This window comes from Grus americana, chromosome 2 (assembly GCF_028858705.1).
Source record: "Grus americana isolate bGruAme1 chromosome 2, bGruAme1.mat, whole genome shotgun sequence".
NCBI lineage: Eukaryota > Metazoa > Chordata > Aves > Gruiformes > Gruidae > Grus > Grus americana.
Window position 1 is genome coordinate 24,781,698 of NC_072853.1, and position 24,569 is coordinate 24,806,266.

Consider the following 24,569-nt stretch of genomic DNA (forward strand, 5'->3'; position numbering starts at 1 on the left):
GTGAATGAGGGAATTAATTTGCAGACTGATACTTAGAAAGACTACGTCATTAACTGATCCATATTTAATTTCTTAAAGAATCAAGCTTAGTCAGTAGACTCTTCAATCAAGAATAGATTTTTATTTGTACATGATCATTTCAGGGTAATTTTACCAACTGGTATATATTTGTATCATGCTGCTAATAAGCTACAGTGTATTATTGTAAACTCGTGTTCAAGCTGTTTAACTCAAGAATGGCTAGAAGCTTAAGGCTATCATTAAAAAACCCCAACAAAACACCAAAACCAACCAACCCACACCGTCCCAGTCAAATCAAACACCTTTCTCCCCTCACCCCTCCAGCATACAAGTTTTATGAATTTGAACAACATTCACAAACCATACAGTAAAATGAAGAAGCCTTCAATCCTAGCACATTCCATACAAAAATAACCTCATGTTTTAAGGAACCAAAATATCCCCTATTATTAACAGAAAATGTATGCTGATCCACCAACAGCAATTTGCATCTGAAAGGCTTATTACCTTTCAAAAATAGAGTTTCCTCTCTCAGACTAGAGAGACTGATACACTTTCCAATTTTAAGAGCTCCAGTTGCTATAATTCAAAATTACATAGCTGGGCTATATTTTATTTGCATTTCATTTAAGCACCCAGCTTTTCCAAAGTGCCCTTCTGCTTTCTTAATAGATTTGTTGACTTAGCTCTGTTCCTCTGCAGCCGCATACATTCAGACACAAAAAAAAAAAAATCAGGAAAAGCCACTTGCTACATACACCTGTCCAGATTGCATGCAGTTACATGTGAAAGTGCACTGGAAAGTTACAATCCATCTGACCAAAAGATTTCTAAAAGGAAAATAATGATTTTCTGTGTATTGTAATAGCATCCACTGCTCTGAGGTGAAAAAATTAACAATATACTTCTTTAGAGGTAAGAAGATCATGATAATGGATGCATTACTATTAGAAACTTTTAGCAATGCAGGCATCAGAAGTAATACTAGGTCTGTTTATGCATTAGTTATTTTCATGAATAATGCTAAAAAGCTTTTTAATTATTTCATCATCCTCAAGACGTTGTTGGGGCTCAGAATCTCCTCAAATTTGAGACATATCAGAAAGGCCACAGAAGACAAAACAGACATTCTTTGGTATTTTTGGCATTCTACTGCATTGCAATGATACTTAAACCTCAATTTTAAGTCTTGCAAATCTGTACTGTAAAGATGCTGGAGTTCTTAACAAAACAAGCCCTTTTTTATCTGCCGGCTGGTTGTGCAACATATAAATTAACCCTGTCAAGCTAACAAAACCCAGTGCTTCTCCACAGCCCACAGCCAATGAAAAATCCCCTCGAGTGACATATCCCAAGAGAGTTCTGGAGCAGTGGGAAGTAACATCTGGGAGAGCGTCTGACCAAAGGCCAAGAATGAGGTCTTCATGCTCCTCAGTTGTTTCTTTATCTGGAATGCTCAGAGGGTCACTTTCTAGAGCCTTTGTGTTACTGCTTTTCTTCTTTTTCTTCTTCCCCTCTTTTAGTTTCTGTACCTTGTGCTTGAATATATCATGATGTTTGGGTTCTTGAGGACCACAGAAGAGTTTGTCTTTGCTTAGATGTAGCAAGTCGTCTTCCGTTGGAATGCAAATCATGGTATGTAATTCAGGGTTCCCCTTTCTCAAGAGAGACAAGTTGACCCATACGAGAGCCCTTGGATAGCTCATCAAGATTGGCAAAAAGACATCTTCAGTCATTTCCTTCTGTCCCAGTCGAGAAATAAGGCGGATTCGGCGATCTTTTCCAGCAGTGGGATAGCACCAGGCTGACAACTGCATTAGTAGTTTCTCGCTTCTATTAAAAATTTTTAAAAATAAACATCAAGGATAGTTATTAACACATAGTGTAACAGAAATCCAGTGCCTCGCATATTTGCAAAAGTACGATTAAAAAAAGCCCTGGGGCTTTCTGTACCCTTCCAAGCTGATATTTGTATTGCTCTGAACACAAAAAGAACATGGGTGAGTGGAATTCATGTGTGAGGCTATTTCTTCAGAAGGACACATTACTTGTTAAAATCCACAAAACTTGTTAAATCACAAATGCTCTAAAACCTTCAGTGACATTAATGAAGTCCAGAACTGCCAATGTTTTCTCCCCCTGATAACTACACAAAAATGAAAGCGCTGCATTCAGGCACTTTCCAAACACTGTTGCTGCCCTCATGCGTTGCATTGCAATGCAGGGGATTCTCTATTTTCTTGATAGACCTTATTAAGTAGCACAAGAATCACCTGTGATGGTGTATTAGAAAAGAGAATGCAAGCTGATTTACACAGCAACAGTTTTAAAATCACAAATATGAGCCTGTAAAAGCTCCATCCACCTGGAAGCAGGCAGAATATGCCAACTCCAAGAACGCTTTAAACTCGAGTGTTAAATTTAAGATAATTTAAGAAATTTACTTTGTCTAGTCACCAAGTTTGCTAGGGAAAAGCAGGAGAAGGACTTCCACTCAACAGCAAATTCTGATCCACAACAAAACTATTTAATCTCCTCACTATATTTGGATCAAATAATCCTCTCATCTTAATAATGAAGGGTGAGCTCTTCCTTTCCCCAATTCAGTAATTCCCAATAAAGAAGTAACACCTCACATGCATGTATCATTCTGACATACCTGAGAACAATAAAGTCACTTCTTGTCATAGTTTCATCTCTCTCACCAAAGTCCTGGGTGCCTGTAACATCACCTGTCCTTAGGACACCTTCAGAGCTTGTCGTTTCCATGGGCTCCTCTACCTCACCAGTCTCAGAGGAAGCTTCTTTGACCACTTCTGCTTTGGGGTCACAAAAGCTACGCCCTCCAGTTGTGCAGTGCTCAGGGTGAGGGGAAGAAGGATGTCCAAATTCTCCTGAAGCTTTCATTCTTCCTTCCCAGTTCTTCGTCAGCTGCCCCCAAGGACAGACAAAAGGCGACAGAGTGCCCAGCTTGACATAGTTTGTCCTTTTTGCAGGTGGACGTCTAAATGATAAATCAAGTAGGTAAGAATGTTTGTTTCCCAGGACATTATTCAGTCCCTAGCACTTCAAAAGGCTAACCATCTACTTTGTCCTGTTGGTTTAATAATGTTTTCTGTTTTCACAACCAAATATTTGGAACAGAAAGATAACTGTGCATTCTCTTTGTAGTCTCATTGAGCAAGAATTTTAAAGCTATACTTCCAGACAACACTGCTGTATTTCTGACCACCATATCCCTTCCATCATGCTGGATATTTCCATCTGCTGTGACTGACACCACCACCTTTTCCTCCAAACTTCTCCTACTTCCCCCTCTTAGCTGAAAGGGGAGCCAACACCAGTGGGTGCAGAGGACACTTCCAGCTACCCCATACTCATGGTTAAGAGTTCTGTGTTTACTGTAGTGAAAATGAAGGCAAACTTCAGAATACCTGCTATTTAAAAAGTGGACACTGAAATACACCTCTTCGTTCACTTCCTTCTTTAACACTTAGTACATACTTTGATATTCTGCCTTTGCCTTCTCCTACCTCCTCCCTTATTTGCTGCTAAGGGAGCTTGAAATAGCTTTGTTTATTTTATTGTTATGCAGCCTTGTTACAGCCTTATAACTGAGCATATCTCTGGGAATAGAAGGTTTTAGTCAATTTATATGCAGTTTTGAGCACAGCTTTTCTGTTAAACACACCTAGGATTCTTTTCTTTTTTATAGTATTAGGATTTAAAACACTAGTGTAAAAGTCTCAATAAAGTCCAAGTCTAAATGAACACAACAGATAATTACAGGAATATTTTAAGCATATTCATTTTTTTCATTCTGACAATCGATTTTGAAGTTAATATTACCGTTTGAATTTTTCAAGAAGACTGGTTTCCAGTTCTTTGGCAAACTGCATTCCTGCCTGGCAGTCTGGGAAATCATTTGGAGTGTGAGGTATTCTTTGATATTCAGAATGCTTTAAAGCCTCTTGCAAGCCACCAACTCGTACACCTCGATATATCTGTTATAAAAATCAAAACCCAAAAAAGCAATGTTTGTACTGATTCCAGGTTCCTAACTGAAAAAACAACACATTAATGCTCCAGAAGCCACTGCCTTAGAAAAGGGAAAGTCTATCACTTTAGCTTTCAAAATAAATAAACTTAAGTACGGTTTTCACAGTTTTAGATGCCCATTTCAACAAAAATGTTAGTCATGTTCTTTAAATTTAATTCTGAAAAACTATCAACAAAACTGAAGACAAATTTCACAGGTTCTGATCTTGTATGTTGCCAAGAATGTCATATTACTTTGACAAAGTCACTGTCCAATTTATTTTAACTGTATAATAGGTATCACTGCAATTAATCCCCCTGCGCATTCAAAAGCATAAATTTAACTGCAGAAAGACATTAAAACTGCTATCTAAACATTCAAAGCAGGATGCTCCAAACAGCACCAGAGAAATATTCAAGCTTAACTCAAACTTTGTGTTTTTAAGCTCTCCTCCAAATCAGAGGCAAACAAAATTTGTTGACAGAGTGGTGGCGATAGCCAAGCTGGAAATGGATTAGCAGTAGGCACCAAATGACTTCTCTTTAGAGACATATGCCCTTAGAAACACAAAAACAAAGAGCTATAGCATCAGCTTTCTCTCCTTACTCCCCACTCCGATTTCCTGCTTTAGACTGCCACGTGGGCACAGTTATACCCAACAGAAGATATGGAAAGCTACTATTTAAGATTTTAAGACCAAGCCTCTGTCATCAACCAGTTCATACACCCTCTTTTAAAGTGGGATTTTGATCCTGTAATTGTGAATTGGTTACACAGTGTGAAATACACTCTCTAAAACCTACTATTTTGAACCAAATGATAAAATTTGTTATATTTACTTGCAATTTGCAATAAGAGTCACTTACAAAAGGAATCCAGAAAGCCATGCCCCAGCCCTTTGGGAGGTAGATATCCCAGCCACTCCCCCATCCTGGTCGATCTTCTCCAGCCATCTTCCCTGGCTGCTGCACCAACAATATGGGAATCTTAGATTCACAAGGACCCAAATCAAGGTGTGATCCAGGTACCAGTAATTGAGCTCTCCTATGGTTTAAATCCTGAGGGGGACAAGGAGACATTTCCGACAAGTTAGTGACCATTTTTTCCTCTTCTAAATACCCTTCCAAGATACAGGGAGGAGGTGAGCTCATAACTAGGAAAAATATACTAGTAATATACTACACATTTGAACTGACCTTCATCGAGGCACAAAAAGTGTTTTTAGAAAAAAGTATTAAGCACCCTTTTTCCTCCCCTTCCTACTTCCACAGACCTTGATGGAGGACAGGTACTGAAACTCAGAGCAAAAGTGTATAGCACAGAGGAAGGAGGGAAAACAAGTATTGCAACTTGGTATTTATAAATTTGTGCACAAGACTAGACTAAACAGGTGCTCTCAGACAGTCTGTCAATACATGAGCAAATCTGAGCTACATCCAGGGAAATGGAAAGAACATTTGGTCACAAAACAGTTTCACATAAAGCATGCTGGCACCAAGGCTTTGTCAATCACCAGTTGTTATATTTCGCTGTACCATGTTAAGAATACATTTATTAAAAACCCAGAACATCAGACTACCTCTTTACATGTCCCTTCTGCGTCAGCTGTTTTATAAGGTAAACATTACATTTCATGACAGCATGAAGAACACCGCCATTTACAAAAAGATTGTGCTGATAACTGTTATGCACTAGGGTAGTATTTTGTAAGTACTCTGCTTTTTTACACTATGGCAGCCAATTTGAAAGAGCACAAAACTAAATATTGTCTTTATGAAAATTAGAGATGTTTCTGCCATACAAATATTTTTTTCTTTTTTGGATTACAAAGGTGCTGAAAGTTTATCACCTCTTGTGACTAAATCACCATTTTACCCATGAGTTTTGTGGGTTGCTCCTCCATTGTCAATGGAAATGCAAAAACATTACACAAAGGCTACAGAACAAATTCTTCAACTCAGCAGCTGGATATTATGATGTTACAAAACTACTGCTCTTGGATTTATACAAGTTTCAGGAGTCTCTCTCTATGGACCATTAGCCATTTTCTCCATGGCAATCCAACTTCTTAGTTACCTGCTCTGAGATTTTATTTTCAGTGACGTTCTTACAGATGTCCTGGTCCCAGATAAAGCTGTGAGCACAGTCTACAGGTACACCCTCCAGGTACAGCTGCCTAACTTTATCATTATCTACAAAAGAAGAGAATCTTCAAACAAAATTCAAACAATTTCTGTGGGTTAAGTATCAAATTTTCAAAACCACTCCACTATCGTAAGCACAATGAGCAGACAACTAAGTAAACAGACTATTAAAAGCTTAACAAGCATCACTGCTTCTGCAATATCTTACCATCACATGTTTCTCCAGACACAAAATACGAAATAAACTGTTAGGTTTAGAAGCATTAGCCTGGCATTCTCTTACAACTAGGCATTTCATTTACCACCCACTCTGCACCTGCCACTGCAGATTCTTCTCTCTCAAAGTGGCTGAGAAAGGACAATGGGAGTTCAAGGACTTTGGAAACTGAATGCGCTAGGAGACCTATAAGCCCAGAAATGCTATAAGGAAATATACTTGCTATCAGTGTTTGGTTGAACCAAGCAATAAAGAGAGCCAGAGATTGTAGTGGTAATTCCATACAAAATTATTAGGAATGATTACCACCTTTGGCACTGTAAGTTATATCTTTAGCATGCCACCTTTAATATTCTGGAATCTGGCCTTTCAGGGAGACTGTGAAGCTCAACAGGTTTGGTGGAAATCAGAAAAAGCAACATTACAAAGCCTGAAATAAGTCCACCTAAGTAAACTTGTAAGAGAAACGAGGATGACCTTTAAGAAATGTACATACAGGAAATATTTTTAGGGGTATGACTAGCAAGCAATTACTTATTTAGCACTAGCTTCCTACTCTACATCTTTTCAGGCTCTGGACTGCAAGGAAGGGATTAGTTTTTGCTTATGTCTGCACAGACCAACAGTTGCGTGCATTACTGAGGATAAATAATACTTCTAGCTTTAAAACTGATCATTGAGGTATTAAATAACCTATCTTTTCTTCAGCTCCACAACCTAACCAAAGCAGAGAAAATGTATACCTACCTTTAGTGATGTATGGATTAAAAGCCTTCACTGTACCATATGTAATGCATGCTGATCCATATTTTAGATAAAATATTTCTTACCAATAAACAATACAATGAGCCTATTAATAGCTCTGATTAAAACTTAGAGGGATTGTTGCTCATTTTGTCATCTACAAGATCTTACGTATTAAAGGAACACAAGGTGTTGGGTTTTCTTTTGCTTTTTAGATCACTTAGTCTTTCAAAAGAAGATTCAGCTAATTTTTCTGGTTAACGTTGACAAAGACTTTGAGCACAGAAGATATGGATTATTCAGTGATACTAACAATACAATAGGTACTGCCAAACATAATTGCAATAATTATTTAAAATCTATAATCTTTAAGATGTCCCCATTATTAAGAGTCTGGATATACAGCAAATATCAATGCCTCAAAGGAAGGAGAAGGCAACAGCAACAAAACTGTGCGTAGTGGCAGTGGTGGAGAATTCCTTCCTGACTCTTACAGATAACCAAGGGGAAAGGGCACATAATTACAAGCAAACAGAAAGTAAGGAAAGTGACTTTTCCATCTTCTGTACAGAATGCATTCATGAACACCAGAATCTCTTTATGTTAAATTATTTAAACATGTTCTAGTTCCTTCAACTGTAAATTATTCACTGTAACTTTCTCTGAAGTTTTTTTACCACTTCTTTCTATTACCACAGCTTAGGCAGTCTATCCCCGTCATATTCTTGGAGTTCTTTACAATTCTATATTTTATAAAGGGATGAGGTTTTGGGGTTTTTTTCTACTTTAGAAAGCCCTTTTAGATCAGTCTCTCTCCATCACCACAGTCCATCCAACATCCCCCTCACTACCCTAAAATATCTAACTTGGTACATTCTTTCTCCTTGATCCCTGTTGAACTTAGAGAATTTAATCTCTCTAATAAACATAGTATAATTCAATTCATAATCCCAAACCCTCACACAAGTTCTCTTTATTTCTTACCTCTCTCCTGTTTTCTTCAGTCCACATTTTAAGATTGCTGGGGAAATAACCCTACTGATGAATAAGTTGCTGATCACAGTGGAAGTAAGATGTTAGAACTAGTATGGGAAATAGGGAGTTGTATTACTAAGCACACAAAGCTCAGTGACAATCAGCATGTTATCTACTTCTGCTGGTGTCAATGGTTGGTGCTTAGACAATAGAGGCAGACAGAGGAAGGTTTTTTCCATTTCAAGCTGTTGTTCTGATTTATGTAGCTGATTATCTTAACAGTCTTAGACCACAGGCCTAAGAGTAAGAGTTCTTCTATTTGAATTTTTTTCCTTCCCTCTGTGAGGAAATATCAGAAAAACCAAAAATATAAGCACTGCTAGGGAGCAGTTTCAGAGCCATATGTACGTATGGGTGCGTGCCAGGACAACTGATGCCAGATACCTAAACCTCTGCAAGAGATGCGTTTACAAGCAGACTCAGGCTCTGTGTCTGCAGAAGGAACTTCAGCTTGCTTATCTTTCACGATGCATTCTCCTTCTACACATCGTACTCACTGATTGTTTAAAAGCTCCACCATACTCCATGTTGAGCAGTTTTTAAGGCAGTGGAATTTGCATTCTCCCATAGAAGATAGTAAAAGCATATCAAAATGTTGGAAGCACACTTTAAAATGGAGAAAAGAATGGCACTAATTTGCAGTCATGTAAGCAATGACTGCTTACTGGGAGCCTTGACTTCCAGAAGGCATAAACCTGCTGAGAAGGTAGTGAAAAGTGATTTATTCACAAACTTTCTATCCCCCAACCTAAAGAAACGAGGACAGTTCTGTGATTAAATCCCATCAGCACGTACACAGCTTGCACACATGCACATGCATTCAGGAGTGAGAGTAACTGGGAAAGACTGAAATTACCTTTGATAGGTTAGCGTGTCTCTCACAGGGGAAAAAGTACACAGGCATATATATATCTTCAGCATTTTGAAAACAATAACAGGGATATGGACAGATGTGTATCATTTCACAGATTACACGTACGCTAATCCACTGGCAAAGATGATGGCTGTTACTTACCTAAACTATCCACTCATTTGACAAACAATGCATCTTTAAATTAGTAAAGACTTCCTAAGAAAAATCAGTTAGCTTTTATACAACATGAAAGAACAAGAGGCTACAGCACGTACAGAATCTGCTAACATAACCAGTGCCATTGCAATCTTACCAATACTAATCCTAATAGTATTTGAATGTCCAGGAAGCAAAAAGGGGATAAAAAAGTGTGGAATATAGCAAGAGTTCCTTTTTATTGCTCCATCAACATGACATGTAATTAAGGCAAATGAATGACTACTAACATTTCTTAAATAAAGATCAGGTCACTATATTACCGCATCTGAGAAAGGTTACATCAAAACCAAAGCTCAGGAAGTTTATGTAGTTCTAAGACTCAAAAAGATTTTTTCTTACAGAAGAGGTAAATTAATACCACCCAAATGGAATTACAGATCTTAGAGAAGACTAACTTTTTTTTGGGTGGGTGTTACTCTGAAAATGTTGGTAATACTATTGCTGTAGTGATATATACTATGTGCCATGACTAAATTCCTTCCTTTTTTGGTTAAAAAAATTGCCCCTCAGAAAACTAAAGAGGAAGATAGTCTCCATTCCTGGGTGACTCTTGGCAAAAGAACCAGTGAAATGAGGGGACAGAACTGATTGGAAAAATGCTGGCAACAGTGCTAAATCAAACTAGAATAATCTTTGGGAATATGTTGCTTTTGATGAAATTCCTGCTGGCTATTTCAGTAATCTGACTCCAAGTGTGGCCAATAACAGGGTCCTGGGGAAGAGTACAACACTAGAATCAGTACGTAGCGCTAACTGGTGTATAGAGGCAGTGAAATATGCAACAAGACCCCACGCTCCAAGGAGAGTACGAACTAAACCAGTAGAATTCAGGAAGACCTTATAATGGGTCCTGAAACTGTAAATAGCGGCAAGAAAGCATAATGCTTGCATAGAGAGAACAGATTAGACATAAAATGCATTCTGCACAATAACTGATTGTGTCTAGGCTTCCTTTTATTAATACATATGCAATTTTACTTTTTCTTTCAAAACCACCAAGAATTAAATGTACTTGAATGCCTTCCCCGACTAGAAAATTATAGAAGTATCTGAGCTTAATAACCCAACAGGGGTTAATTTTCTAGAAGCATTTTAAAAAACCCCATAACTTCTCTGCTTTTAGCTACTTGAGCAAGGAGGCCCATTAAGGCAAAGATATAGTACAGGTAGCAGCTGTCACAGAGCCAACTACAAAATTAGGTTAGGAACAACAGTCTTTGGAGAGTAACAATAGCTTCTCTTTCCAACCAACACCTAGGAACACTCGATGAGGGGGACAGGAGACTGGCAGTTAGACCTCAGCCTTGAGTTCCTCAGATAGGAGAGATGAACTACCATGCCATAGAATTCCCCCACTGCACATGTAATAGGTACGCAGGAGATTGCGAATGATCCTGTAAATCTTCCAACAGAGCATTAGGAAGTCACTCAGGAGGGAAACGTGGAAAAGAGCAGCCACTTTCCCTGCTGAACTGTTAGTCCCCCTTATTCTCTCCTTAGCTGCTTCTTGTAGGAGGGCTGGCCCCTCCTTTTCTACTCCCTTACCATGATGTCCTTTTTATTTTCCACTAGAAGACAGCTGTATTGTCTGTCTTCTTTCATCTTTCTGCTTACTCGACTTATTTAGCAGCAACACGCTTGTATAACATCAAGTCCTTTCTCAGAACCTAAATTAGAAGGTACCATGCAGTTCACCCTTCCTTGCTAGCTGATCAAGGACCTTCTCCCTCTCCTGAATAAAAGTCAGAGAGGGCAATGCTGTTTTAAGTTCATGATGAAATAAACAAAACAAAAAACACTCAGAAAGGAACCAGAAAGCAACACCAAATTTTCCAAAGGTTTGTGATTTCGATTTTTTGCAAGTGAAGGATAACCCCAAGTAGAAAGATCTTGAAGATGGCCATTTCTAACCAGCCAAAGGAAAAAAGGCATCAGTATTTTCTTGTTCCTCCTTCATTACCTCTTTACCATGGCCCTCCTTCCTGAGTGACAACCAGCTCTGGCAGTGGAAGAGAAACTACTATGAGACATTTCCAATGCCCAGATACCTTCTGCTGATCTTGCGTTCTTGAACACATCTTCACAGACATGACAAGCAGAATGAAGGGGGCTGAATTACTTCTTGTAGTTACTAACTCCTTTACCAGCTCAAACCAGTATCTGTAAACAAGTGCTATACAGCTCACCTTACTTCTCAGCAGGAAGGAACCAAAGTAGAGGTCATGTATGCTGCAGCACTTCCAACAGGAACGTTAACGATGAAAAAGCTAGCTGAGCAGAACTAATTAACAGGAGAAAGGCTGTTCCAGATAGAGGGTAGAATAGGAGGATGTAAGTAAACTCAAATAAAAGAGTTGTGCAGAGAGCTAAAAACCAATAACTAGAATAGGTGTTCAACCTGTTTTAAGTGAAAAGTAAGGCTAGATTATTCTAGCAACTTGCAAACACACCACCAAGAAAAACAAATATTTTCAAGTCTCTGGAACCTTCACCTTGTCCTATTCGCTACTGTTTGCAAGCTGGCTATTAGGTAAGATAGTCTGTGTCCAGTCAACCTAATTGGAAATGCCTACACAGCACTGTACGCAAACCCCATTGTATACTGTATATGGACATTTTTCAAGGACACTCAAATCCAACTGAATTTGAATTTTGCACTGAAATGTTGTATAAATCAGCATTGAAACGAAAGTTTTAGAAGTCATGTATGCATCTTTCATTTTTTAACATAACCAGCATCTTGGCCATTTGAAACGCTAATCTTGCAAAGGTAATTTTTTTTTTTCCAGTGGAATTGCAACTTTCATCATTGTAGGACTATAAACCAGAAACAGCAGGTATCTTCTTGGGAAGATAAACAGGATCAGGAAGACTAAACACCAAACAGAAACATACTAAATAGTTTTTAGCACCTGGTTGGCCTTGCCAGGATTCGAACCTGGATCATCTGTATGGTCAGACAGAGGCTTCCACTGAGCACAAGACCAGCTTTGGTGCATGACCCTCCCTCACAACTGCTGCTCTAAAATCTATGCAACTTTCAAGCTGTTTCTGTTCTGCCAGGGGCTGTGGAAAGGGGAAGGAAATATTCTGAAATCAAATGCTAGAGGAAAACAGCAAGAGACAATCAGCAGAAGACGACAGTAAATGAAAACAAAGCGCAGAGAGAAACTGAATATCTTGCCTTTGGCGAAGCATAAGATAAGCAAGGCACTTTACCTTGGTATTTTTCAAAGTCTGGCATGGCTTTTGTCTTCTTTTTTGGCAAATTGACACGAGGATCTCCAACAGTGAGGCCCAGTATTGTACCTGGTGGCATTTCTGATGGTGAACTTATCCCTTTAAAAATACACAGATGAACGTTACCATGAAACTATGAATTAAGCTGCAATCTTTTTCTGCACTACTAGTTTGTGCATTTTTTGCCTGCAGGGATGTGACACCACTGTAAGCCAGAGAAGCAATCCAGAGTACTCGATTTAACGTGTTTTGAAAACTCACCAATGCTTGTTAAGTGTTCAACAACAAAAGACAACAATAGCAGCATAAGACTTAGTTTGCAATTACATTTATGCTTAGCATAGAAGCGAGCTCACTCTCACAACTTACAGACTCAATTCATCCTTTACATTTGGCACATCTCAAAGAACTGACAACCAGAGAAAGGAAATGTTTAAGTGTTTTTTAAAAGTTTTACCTCATCTCTGCTTAACTGTCTCACACTGGATAGCTCAAGTATAGTGTGAGATCTACCAAAGCCAGTTCCTTACCTGCTTCAGTGCTAGAAAGTGAGGAAATATTGTTAACTTTATGATACTTTACAACTCATCCAAATATACAACTGTTCATTAGAAACAAAAATATATAAAGGAAGGTATGATACTTTCACTTTAGGTAGGAGCCTACTATTTTGTCTGTGGAGGTATTTTACAACTTATTGTCTTAATTTGGTGTGTATGGGGGGGAGAGTGTGAGAGTATATGTCAGACTGTATATCCATCAGCAATCTCAAATCTAAGTTCATTAAGGTAAGAAACAAGATTCAGTTCATCTGTTAAGAGTTTGGACTACACAGAGGATCACGCCACAGTAATGACCTAAGCACATGCTCAATGGTATCACTCTCTTGATCAAGCAAAAAATAAGCATTTCCAAATTGAAGTCAACTTATTAGCATGCCAGCTTTGACCACTAGAGTTTAAGAGTTTCCTCTTGCTCCCATAGCACCCACATGCCCAAATACCTTCTAATAGCTCAAAGATAGCACTTTGATGTTGATGAAGAGATATTTTTTCAGAGTCTTTGCAGTTTTCTACCCACCAGTTATTCAGTTCTGTCTCTGAATCTGCCATCTCCTGGAAAACAACAGATCTAATTAAACTCAAATGGTCATTCAGTATTTTCTATCAGTATGAATTCACTCTCAGTTCACCTTAATCACTATGGTTGCTTTCTTCCTCTTCAAGTTTCAAACCAAAATAACTTTTGCCTGATGCGGTCTATTCCTATACTCCACCTCACAGTAATCCCCAATAAGCTGTTCAGTTTAACCTGTGTTCCAAAAATAAAGCAAGCAATCCACAATGCTTCCTAAGTCTGCTGTTAATTATTTCTTACAGAAAACCAGAGATTTCATGGCCTTGTCATGTTTGCTGCAAGAGACAAAAAAAATCCCCAAAACATTAAAACCACAGCGACGCTATGTGCCAAGAGGCGGACAAAATACTAAATCCTGGAGAAATAGAGTATTTGATTGAAAACACAACAGTTTTTTATACCTTACATGTCTTACCCTTTAGCTCTAGGTGCTCAAGCTCATTGCTCAAGAAACATGATCTACAGTTTGTCAAAGAGAATATTAATTATTCTAGACCTCTCAGCACAATACATCACTACAGGAGAAACTACACAGCCTGCTCAACAGCACCATTGCTTCTGTTTTCTTCCTACCCCCACTTAAAATCCAGATAGTTCTTCCTGAGATCAACATTAGTCAAGTTCTCAATACAGAGAAGCTAACAGAGTAGAAATACATAGGTTAGCCTTTATAATAAGTAAGGCTAGATAGTTTACAATTCTTTCTAGCAAAACCAAGCTTGCACATTCTAGAAATCTTATCAAAATTACAGCAATATCCAAACTGCAAATTTCCTTACTGTTTGGAGAGAAGCAGCTTTCAAGGTCTCTGTAAGGACGGAGTGTGATAGTGGGCCAATCAGCCGATATCTGAGAATCTCCATAGTTCTATCACTGAAACAGGAAAATTTCAGGTGAATGTACAATCCCACAACACACATTTTTTTCCCCAGCACTGTTAAGCCAGAATTCAGCTGTATTTACCAGTTAAGGGTCACGGTTTCTGACTCTACTATGAACAAACCTGATCACAATGCCAGTAGTCTGCGAGATCCAAGAGTAGGACTGCAATGGATCTCTAGTGCCATCACCAATTATTTTTTTCACTGGCACAGCTTCTTGTCCTTCCTTATCCTCCTTCTTTCTTTTCTTGCCAAGGCTCAGAAAAACATCCATTTGTTTTTTCTCTTGAATTGATGTTGCAACAGGCTCAGGAATATAGATTTCTTCAGGCTCTGAACACTGAAAAATTGCTTTTAACTCTCTCAGTATGTCCTTAAGAAAAATGAAAAGTTTGGATTAGGATGATAAGCAGTGCATTGCAAAGCTTAAGTACTGTTTTAAGAATTACACTCTACTATTTTATTTTCCTATACGGATTTAAGTCAATCAACTTCATTCTGCTGAAGTCCAGGGCTTACTATCAAGAGCTGAAAGTAATGCTGAATGTTGCTAAGAATTTATTCTCACTCAAATTAATGTAAGACAAATTGCTGGTGCACAAGATTTTTCTTTTTTCTTTTTTTCTTTTTTTTTTTTTTTTGAAAGTTCATAGCTACGTATCAGATTATGATTATCTGTGATGAGACCAAACAGCCTGTTGGGGGTGCCAGTGGGAAGGATGTGAAGCAAGCAACATCATATTGCAAATGCGTCCTGAAACAAGTGACACTATAAAACTTTTAACAAGCTCAAACACCAAAAAACCCCACTCAGAGGCACGCACCTTCTATACAAGCTTTATAAAAACAAGCCACAGAACATAAATATTGCTAGAGCGGAAAGAGTCTTCCAACTTTTAATTCCTAAAGCCATGTATTATATCCAGATTTTCTACACCTTTCAGAAGGTATCTTCAGCATTAAAAGTGTACAATGAATAAAGAAATCAGAGTTCAACTGTAGAGAAAAAAATACCTGTTTGAGAGCTGGATGCATCCAGATCCACAACTGTCTGTTTTCAGACCCATCCCTGGGTTTCCAAATAAACGTAACAGGACCAATCATATCCTCAGGATAGCGATCTGCTTGGTAAAGATTCAGGGAACCCTCAAATCTTCCAGACAGACAACAAGCCTCTGCAAATGTTAATCCTAAAGAAGAAGATACTTACTGAAAAACAAAATAATCTCATTTAAAAAAGAAAAAAATTGAAATTCAGTCTGGCTGCTGGGACAGTATCAAAAAAAGAATATGTACCACAATTAGTTTATTAATAAGCAACTGAAAATACAAATGTCTAGTCCTAGTATGAGACATTTTGATTATATTTTTCAACCAAAATGACAACTCAGTATCAATTCTATTACCACTACTGAGATTGGTAGGATATTAAAAAAGGAAAAGGATGGCTCATCCTTTAGTCTGTTCATAGTTTTAACCCTACTTTGCACTATATAAAATTTACCTGTGTCAATGCTACATATTCGAGCAAGTTGCTTCAGAAGCTCATTCTCTTTACCAGTCAACTCCAGGCAACAATAATACGATAAGTCCTGAAACAACAGGATAGTGGTAAAGTGAGAACAAATCTTGAAAGTGAGCCTGGCAAGGAAGGACCTTCACAATTTACACCATAGTAATTTTTCATTCACTAAAATTTGTGTCAGAGAAATGAGTTTTCTCTTTTAACTTAAAACTGTTAGATGTAGGAGAGCTGTCAGGCATTTCTCATTTGAGGACCAACCTCCCTCTCAAACCAACAGACCAAAAAGAACATTGAACAAAGCGCATGTCTTCAATAGCATCCTGCTCAGGAAGATGATGCAGGGGCTCACTGAATCTCTTAGCTCTTCAGAAGACTGAAGATGCAGTATTTCAGTCATAATTACCATAAGACTCTTCTGAAGGTTCCTCATGTTTTCTCTGATACTTGATACCCTTCATCACAATTATGAAATTACTCATTTCATACTTAGCAGTTATTAACAGCTGACACAACAGTACTTCAAAGAGACAGAAATATTCATTATAACTGAACAGTTGATTACCTCACCTTGGCAAAATAACAAAGAAAACAAATAAAAAAAGATGTAAATGCGGTACCTGAAGAAGACAGTGTTTTGTCATGGCTCGGTAACAAGCCCTGTAGCTCTTCTCCGTAGGGCTATCTCCTAAACAGTATCCCCATTTCTTTACCATGTGAAATCTCTTTGCATGCCAAATATGCGTTTCCAGCCAAATATTCTTTCTTTGCCTGCGATTAAACTCTGCTACCAAATTTATGTGGCGCCTTCTAGCTTTGCGGCATTTAGTCTTTGACTGTTCTTTTTTCTGATGTACAGCTTTCTCTGCCTGTTTTTAAAAGAGAGGATATTGAAGTAAATCTCAAAAGGACAAACTTCTGTAAAGAAAAAGGCTGACATATATAAGGACACAGGAAGCACTAGCATTAAGTTACACTTTATTCTGATGTTATTTCTCCATAATTCTTGTGGCTAACTAATTTTTGAAACTTTATACACAAGCCCCATGCACAAAAGTACATCAAGGTTTGACTGGAACCCATAGATAAACCAAAATCTCCACACATTCAGAAACTTACCAGTGAACAGTAAGATCTGCTACTTCCTGTGTGAAGTTTCTGCCCAACATCAATATACCCACATGAACAAAAGAATGTGACATTAGGAACACCTGGAGATTTGAGCTCATACAGAAGCAGTATGGACTCTCACACCACCAGGTAGGACCCTAAGGATTCTACAATGTGTAGAAGCAAACAAGCAAGGACTGTGGTGATGTCTTGACCAAATGCTTGATAAATACCCAGTCAAGGTCTGAATTATTATGGGTGAATGCATGGGTGGAGAGGAAGGCTTGACCCTCTCAATCAATGCTTGATTTGTCTTTTTGTGAAGAGAAGTGGTAGAAAGAAACAGGGATTATAAGACACACACAAAAAATTTAGGATGTCCTCTGTGAGCTCACCAAGGAATAGTTGGCAACAGACCACTGTTTATAAGAATAGCAAAGGAATGTGAGTGCTAGAAGGTCAATGCCAAGAGCACAAAAAACACTGAGGCAACCTATGACATCAAAATAGAAATGCACAAAAAAATAAAATATGTTTCCATCAAATCCATCATTCCACCACAGAGTAGGCATCATAAGCCACTGGATCAATAGTATGCAACTGATTGGTTCAGAAAGACAATTAGAGAAAAAAGGATGTGGCACTGTAGATGAAAAATGTTATGTCTTTAAGCTTTTGAAGAGATAAGAGATGGTTCAGGTAAATGTTTGGATAAAAATGGGCATGATAAAGGATCTAAGAAAAAAGGAAGAAAATGCAGCAGGATTGGAACAGTTAAATTTGAAGAAGTAAACTTCAAACGCTGAAAAGTAATAGGCAGAACCTTTACAAAAGGAAATAGCTGAGGAGATAGGATACGCTGCAAGAGAACATGAAACAACCAGCCTGTGCAAACACACAAACTACACCAAAAGACCTGAGGAGAGAAAACATAGCAGAAGAAATGCAGCTGCACCAGGGCCCATTAAATAATCTCAAAAATCCAAGAGTCATACAAGGAGTAGAAACGAGGATGGGAGAATAAGTGCGAGCATGTACAGAGAAGTTAGAAAGGCTAACATGTGAAAGGAGTTAAAAAAGCAGGACACAAAAGAACCAAGCATAAACATTAAAGAAATCTAGATTATTTAACAAAGATAGAGCACCTAACTAACTACGCAAAACAGCCCATGCCTTCTTCCTTCAGTTCTCAGAAAACAGGCCACATTGTCATGACTAACAAAGCAAAAAGAATGCCAACCAGAGGAGCAGAAGACGAGATACAGGTTATGAAGATCCAATAAAACACATCTTAAGGAACATGTGTGGAAGTACCCGAAGCAATTTCTGAATCATGAACAATTATCTTCAGGAACTCAGAGTGGAGGTGGTAAGGTCTCAAAGAAATTAAAAAAGACAATGCAAGAGAAAAAAGAATGCAAGAAATACATTAATCAGGCAACCTTAACACATAGAAAACTTACCAAGCAAACTCACTGAATTAGTTTAAGAAATGTCTAGAGACAATGAAGTGATCAATGCCAAACAACAGCCAGATCATTTCACAATAAAATCCTACTGAACCAATTTTTTAATTCTTTGTGTTTTAAAAAACACACAGGAAGGCCACAGTGGGTAAGGAGCAAGTAACTCCACAGGAGCATTCTGACTACACATTGAGCTACTGCCACAAATGAGAGTTTCATAAGCAACCAGAAATAGTCAATTAGCAAGTCTTAAGCTGCATGCAGCCTGCCAACAACTCCCTGTGTGAGCTATACCACATGAACCATTGTGCCAGTCACGAACAGGCTAAGCTGGCTTAAGGTTGGCAGGGTCACACCCAGCGGCTGTGGTGGGGTGTAAGGCAGACAGGTGTTATCAAGGACTCCTGGATCACCTGGGACCAACACACTGCCTAAACAACCCCTCCTGCAGTGGACCCTTTTATCATCATTACTCTAATAACTTTTCAAGACGTTCAATAATCACAAAACCAAGTGGTTAGTGAGATTGACTTGAGCTACCATCTAAAACTGAGGTGTTCCTGCGTTTTGAACCAAAACATCAGTCAAAGTTTGAGAACCTGCATACACAGGGAAGTTTTGCAGATGTCTGAACATTAGTAAATGTACAGCTGAACACTGTGCATTAGCTATGCCAACTATATAGTCTATCAAATACTACAAAATGCACTTGTACCTCTTTCCTGGCAATCTCTTGGAGTCGCCTAGGTAGGCGTTTAATATTGTGACTCATAGCTCGCCTTCGCATGTGCCTAGGTAGAGTCTGGAAAACTAGAGAGTTTGAAGACTTCTGTGCAACTGCTTTCAACATGGCCTTGATCTCAGCAGCACGAGCTTGAGCAAAGGTAGACACTGGAATGAAAAGAACTGCATCAGAGCATGACAAACAGCAAAAATCAAAGGAGGGGACACTGTACATAAATGACTGAATTCCAGTAGAGTATTCCTAGTATACCAGTCTAATGACTTCTTGAGATAAAAGTAAATACTGTACACTATTACTGAAGAAATTTCAATTCCTTAGATATTCTGAAGCTTACAGATATGGTTAAGCAAATACTTATCCATGAATTAATCTAAAAGTTGTGGTGGTATAACCAACAAGTCCTATTCGCATTACGTACTTCTTTATTAAATTAGAGTAGCAATCTTTTCACATGGCATTCAAAGAGATGAAGAAAACTTCAGCATGGAAAAAAAAAATGAAGCAGTAATCATATTACAGACTGTTTTAAAATGATCAAATAAAAAATCCAGAGGTTGGCCTTGTTTTATGCTTATGGAAGTGTATCTACCATCAGAGCACCACCACATTTTGAAAAGCTAATCTGCTCTCCTTAATAAATTTACTGTTAGATGAAAAGTTGTCTTTAACTCGCATCATGGGCAAAAACAGTTTCACTGGCTACATTAAAAGCAGATGACTGTCAGTACTTATTTTGCTAGAAAACAGAAACCAAAATGCATATCCCTCACTACAAGTAAGTACAACTTTTCAACTCAGAAGTCTGAAAGGACTCACTGAGTAACAGCTGGTCACTCATTCCAGTACACAACTACTTCTGTATTATGGAGAAAATTAGGAAAAACAGAAGAACATAGCATCAGTTCTAATTTTTGCTCTTGCACAGAAACAGACAGCAAGCTTAATCACCAGCAAGTTTCCCTGGACATACAGATTATGACCTTTTCCTTATACACAAACCTGTTATGTATTTTGGCATTTCCTCAGAAACACTCTGGCGTCCTCCTTGCCATCCTCCTCTTCCTCTGCCTCTCTCTCCTCTGTTTTGCCCTTTTGGAAAATACTGGTCTTTCCTGTAAGAAGGCCCAGATGACTGATTCGAAAATTTCTGCTGATGATACTGCTGTTCAGAACGAACATCTCCTGGAGGGTTTAGAAATGAAAAGAGAGAACAGAAACGAGAAGCAGTCTGAGTAACTGGTAACTATACACTGTCTTTGCTCATAAGATTGCACTGCACATTCCTCCCATTATATTTAATATAAGTACCTGAAAAAGCCATCAGCAATCAGAAGAATTAAGTTCTTTTTTATAGGAAGAAATACAAATTTCACACTGTCCTGCAGCAAGCCTACAGTAGATCAAGTAACTTGTGCACATTCTGAAAATGGTACCCAATCCAGACTTTGCCTCCAATACTCTATCAGACCCAACAGGAAAGACCTGACTAAAAATCAGTCTATGCAACATCATTTTTACTATTGTCTAGTCAGGGTTTTAGTACCAAACCAGCAAAGTTAGTATTTTTCCCTCTTGCCCCCTTCCCATAAGCAAATGTATTCTTGTCTCACGTGTATTTCTGTTACAGTAATAAATAAGGTAAGCATGATATGTGTATGTTGGTGCAGTAAGTTAATTTGCTAGTACAGGCATTTAAACCAATATTGAAATTAAATAACTACAGCCTTCACTAAGCTTCCTAAGGTACAGAAAAACCTTTCAAGAGTCATAAGCACCTACCACTACTTCGAGTTTAAGAGGGCCTTGAAGTGTATACTTAAAGACTGGTTTCTATTCAACCCATGCAGTTAAGTCTTGGTTAGGATTTCTAGTTCAACTTGAGATATGGTTCTCAGGCAGCTCATGCTGGATGACTGGACTAAAAAGGGCCAAGACAGCCATTCCTACCACCCCACCCACTGCGTCAGGATGAGTGCTTGAAGAAACATGGGGCCATACAGTTCTGTGTTGGGTTTGCGTGGCAAGGTTTTGGTAGCAGGGGAGCTACAGGGGTGGCTTCTGTGAGAAGCTGCTAGAAGCTCCCCCTGTGTCTGACAGAGCCAATGCCAGCCGGCTCCAAGACGGGCCCACCGCTGGCCAAGGCCAAGCCAATCAGCGCCTCTGTGATAACATATTTAAGAAGAAGAAAAACAGTTAGAGAGCTTTTGCAGCCGGAGAGAGGAGTGAGAAGATGTAAGAAACTCTGCAGACACCAAGGTCAGTGCAGATGGAGGGGGAGGAGGAGCTCCAGGCGCCGGAGCAGAGATCCCCCTGCAGCCCGTGGTGAAGGCCATGGTGAAGCAGGCTGTCCCCCTGCAGCCCATGGAGGAAGGATGAGGGGGTGTAGAGATTCCACCTGCAGCCCGTGGAGGACCCCACGCCGGAGCAGGTGGAGGCACCTGAAGGAGGCTGCGGCCCGTGGGAAGCCCACGCTGGAGCAAGTTCCTGGCCGGACTGGTGGACCCGTGCAGAGGGGAGCCCACGCCAGGGCAGGTTTGCTGGCAGGACTTGTGACCCCGTGGGGGACCCCACGCTGGAGCAGTTTGCTCCTGAAGGTCTGCACCCCGTGAGAGGGACTCCATGCTGGAGCAGGGGAATGATGAGAGGAGTCCTCCCCCTGAGGATGAAGAAGCGGCAGAAACACCATGAGATGAACTGACCGTAACCCCCACTCCCCGTCCCCCTGTGCCGCTGAGGGGGGAAGGTTGAAGCCGGGAGTGAAGTTGAGCCCAGGAAGGTGGGAGGGGTGGGGGGAGGTGTTTTAAGAGTTGATTTTATTTTCTCATTCCTCTACTCTGTTTTGCCTAGTAATAAATCAGATGAATTTCCTCTCTAAGTTCGGTCTGTTTTGCTCATGACAACAACTAGTGAGTGATCTCTCCCTGTCCTTATCTCGACCTACAAGCATTTCGTTATGCCTTTTCTCCCCTGTTTAGTGAATGAGGGGAGTGAGAGAGCGGCTCTGGTGGGCACCTGGCCTCCAGCCAGGGTCAACCCACCACAAGTTCAGAGAGCTCCTCTAGTGAAAAATCAACCTGTGCATCAGGAGAAACAGCATAAGAGATTAAAAAAAATCAGTTTTCAGGTTGATCAGCTCCTTAAACAAGCCTATCACATTGTTCCAAAAAATGCTATCATTGGCATGAGGAACAGCCAGGAGCAGATTCACCTCCAGTAGCCTCAATTTATGTGAGCATAAAATGTCAAGGAACCTCCTTTTTCCATTTCAAATAAGCACAAAGCTGAAGTTTTATGTTCAGCAGTAATGCTGTCACAGCCCTGATGCAACCACACATCATGTAGAACTGCAGTAATTCAGATGAAAAAATAATTTGGGGTGGAAACAGAAGTTACTTTTTATGTGAAGTAACTCCCTGATCTGGGTTCTCCATGTGGCTGAGAGCAGCACTATCCAGACAGTGAGGTGAAGGTGAGAAGGTAATAGCTGGAGAGAGAGATGGATGGTGCCTCGGTCAGCAAATCTGTGCAGACCTACAGCCCAAGTCAATTGTGGGAGGGTAGCAGGACAGCAACTAACTCGTATCACAAAAATATCCTTTCACTATCAAGTTAGCCTAAGAATGGAGGAAGTATTTTAATCAGAGGATGGAAGAATATTTCAAAATACAGTGACTGACTTAATACCTAATGAAAAATTATTTCAGGTACTATGTAGATCCATAGTTTTATAACTCCTATTTAGACTTTTTCTTTCCTGTTTCTACACAATAGCCCTATAAAACCAAGATACTAACACTACAGAAGAATGTTATATGGATTAAAATACATGCTATTCAACAGGACAGAAAAACATAACCACATAATCTTAGAAGTTCCCTGCTACAAATAAAGTTAGAAAAATGTGTTTAATCTGGAAGTACTCCTGTAATGATATTCCAAAATCTTCAGACAGGGCTGACCATAATTTGCTATGTCATTGTCTGCTTAGGAACTCTACAGTCACCTACATAAGCAGTGATATTTAATCATCTTTTTGTTTAACTCCATAGATTAATTTGTCAGCTTCTGAAGGCCTCATAGTAACAGACCGTGCTCTTATGTGTTTTGTTTTTTTTTTTTTTCAAAAAAACAATGCAAGTAACAAAATAAAAACATGAAACAAGGGGGTGTTAGAAATCAAAGTCCAATTTGAAGTCCATGCAGGATGCATGTGAAAACACAGATGAAAAAAGCATCTGGCATACAGCTTGACAGGATCCTTCAGTCTCCAGCTGCAAAGGTTACCTGTGTACAAAACGCTCCAGCAATGACCTGGCACAACTGCCATTTCAGCGAAACGCCTTGCGGCCTCCTGCCAGTGCTCTTCCATAGACACAGGAGCTACAAGCGCCAAAAGGCAAACTGGCTGGGCATGCTGATCTGACAGAACACCAGTGCATTTATCATCGGGCCAGCAGGTAAACCAGCTCCTCCTGCGGGACCCGGGTCTGACAGAAAGAGAAGGGAGGTCACTGCCGGGGGTATAACACTCAAATCCATTTTAAGACCAGTAACCGCAGCGGGTGGACAAGGATTTGATGTACAATCGAAGGGATGACGCAGAAAAAGGTGTAATAAGGAGAACCATGGCTGAAGGAGTCAACGGCAGAGGACGAAGCCCAGGGTTGTTCCCACACCGCGCACACCTCGCCGGCCGCCCGGGCTGAAGAGAGGGGAACACCCGGTCCTGAGGGGGACACACGCCCCCTCCGCGGTCACCCACCCCGGCCCTGGGTAGAGGGTTCCCCAGCCGTACCTGGGGGCGGGCAGGCTCTGCTCCCGCCGCCGGGAAAGGGCCCCGGCTCAGCGGAAAGAGTGACGCTGGGCGGCTGGTTCCTCATCTTCTTGGCCCGCTGCTTCTCCCTCGCCCCGGACATCTCCGGCAGGACCCGGGGAGCGTGCGGAGAAGGGGGTCACACCAACCCGCCCCTCAGGCGGGCCTTAGGCACCCAGCGGGGGCTCCTCAGCCTCTCCGTAACGGGAGGGAAGGGGAAGGCGAGGAGGGGTCGGCGGGCGATGCAGCGGCGAACGGCCCGACACGCACCCACAGCACGACCTCCGCCCGCTACACGCGGCCGCCCGAACCTAAGCACCGCGCATGCGCGCGGCGCAACCACACACCACCACTCCCCGAAGGACTACATTTCCCAGAAACCC

At 40.1% G+C, this 24,569-nt stretch overlaps 1 protein-coding gene across 1 annotated transcript; it reads right to left on the reverse strand.

Moving 5' to 3' along the window:
* Positions 1-138: 138 nt before the first annotated feature.
* POP1 (POP1 homolog, ribonuclease P/MRP subunit) lies at positions 139-24,503 on the reverse strand. The gene is made up of 15 exons (XM_054814266.1): positions 24,169-24,503; positions 20,373-20,555; positions 19,344-19,519; positions 16,673-16,921; positions 16,035-16,122; positions 15,545-15,720; positions 14,653-14,903; positions 14,429-14,522; positions 13,516-13,627; positions 12,492-12,611; positions 6,137-6,252; positions 4,927-5,118; positions 3,871-4,025; positions 2,681-3,025; positions 139-1,854 (listed from the first exon to the last, which is right to left on the reverse strand). Exons 1-15 carry the CDS (start codon positions 24,287-24,289, stop codon positions 1,191-1,193), a joined length of 3,042 nt encoding a protein of 1,013 aa, XP_054670241.1. The 5' UTR covers positions 24,290-24,503; the 3' UTR covers positions 139-1,190.
* Between the last annotated feature and the right edge of the window lie 66 nt (positions 24,504-24,569).

Bases quoted from the DNA above. Each gene is read 5' to 3' on its own strand.
- POP1 (XM_054814266.1), bottom strand. From the start codon at position 24,289: ATGTCCGGGGCGAGGGAGAAGCAGCGGGCCAAGAAGATGAGGAACCAG. The intron at 6,253-12,491 runs GTAAAGTGCCTT...CTTCTTTTGTAG, and splicing joins AGACTTTGAAAAATACCAAG to ATAATGATAAAGTTAGGCAG. The intron at 3,026-3,870 runs GTAATATTAACT...TTTATCATTTAG, and splicing joins CTTCTTGAAAAATTCAAACG to ACGTCCACCTGCAAAAAGGA.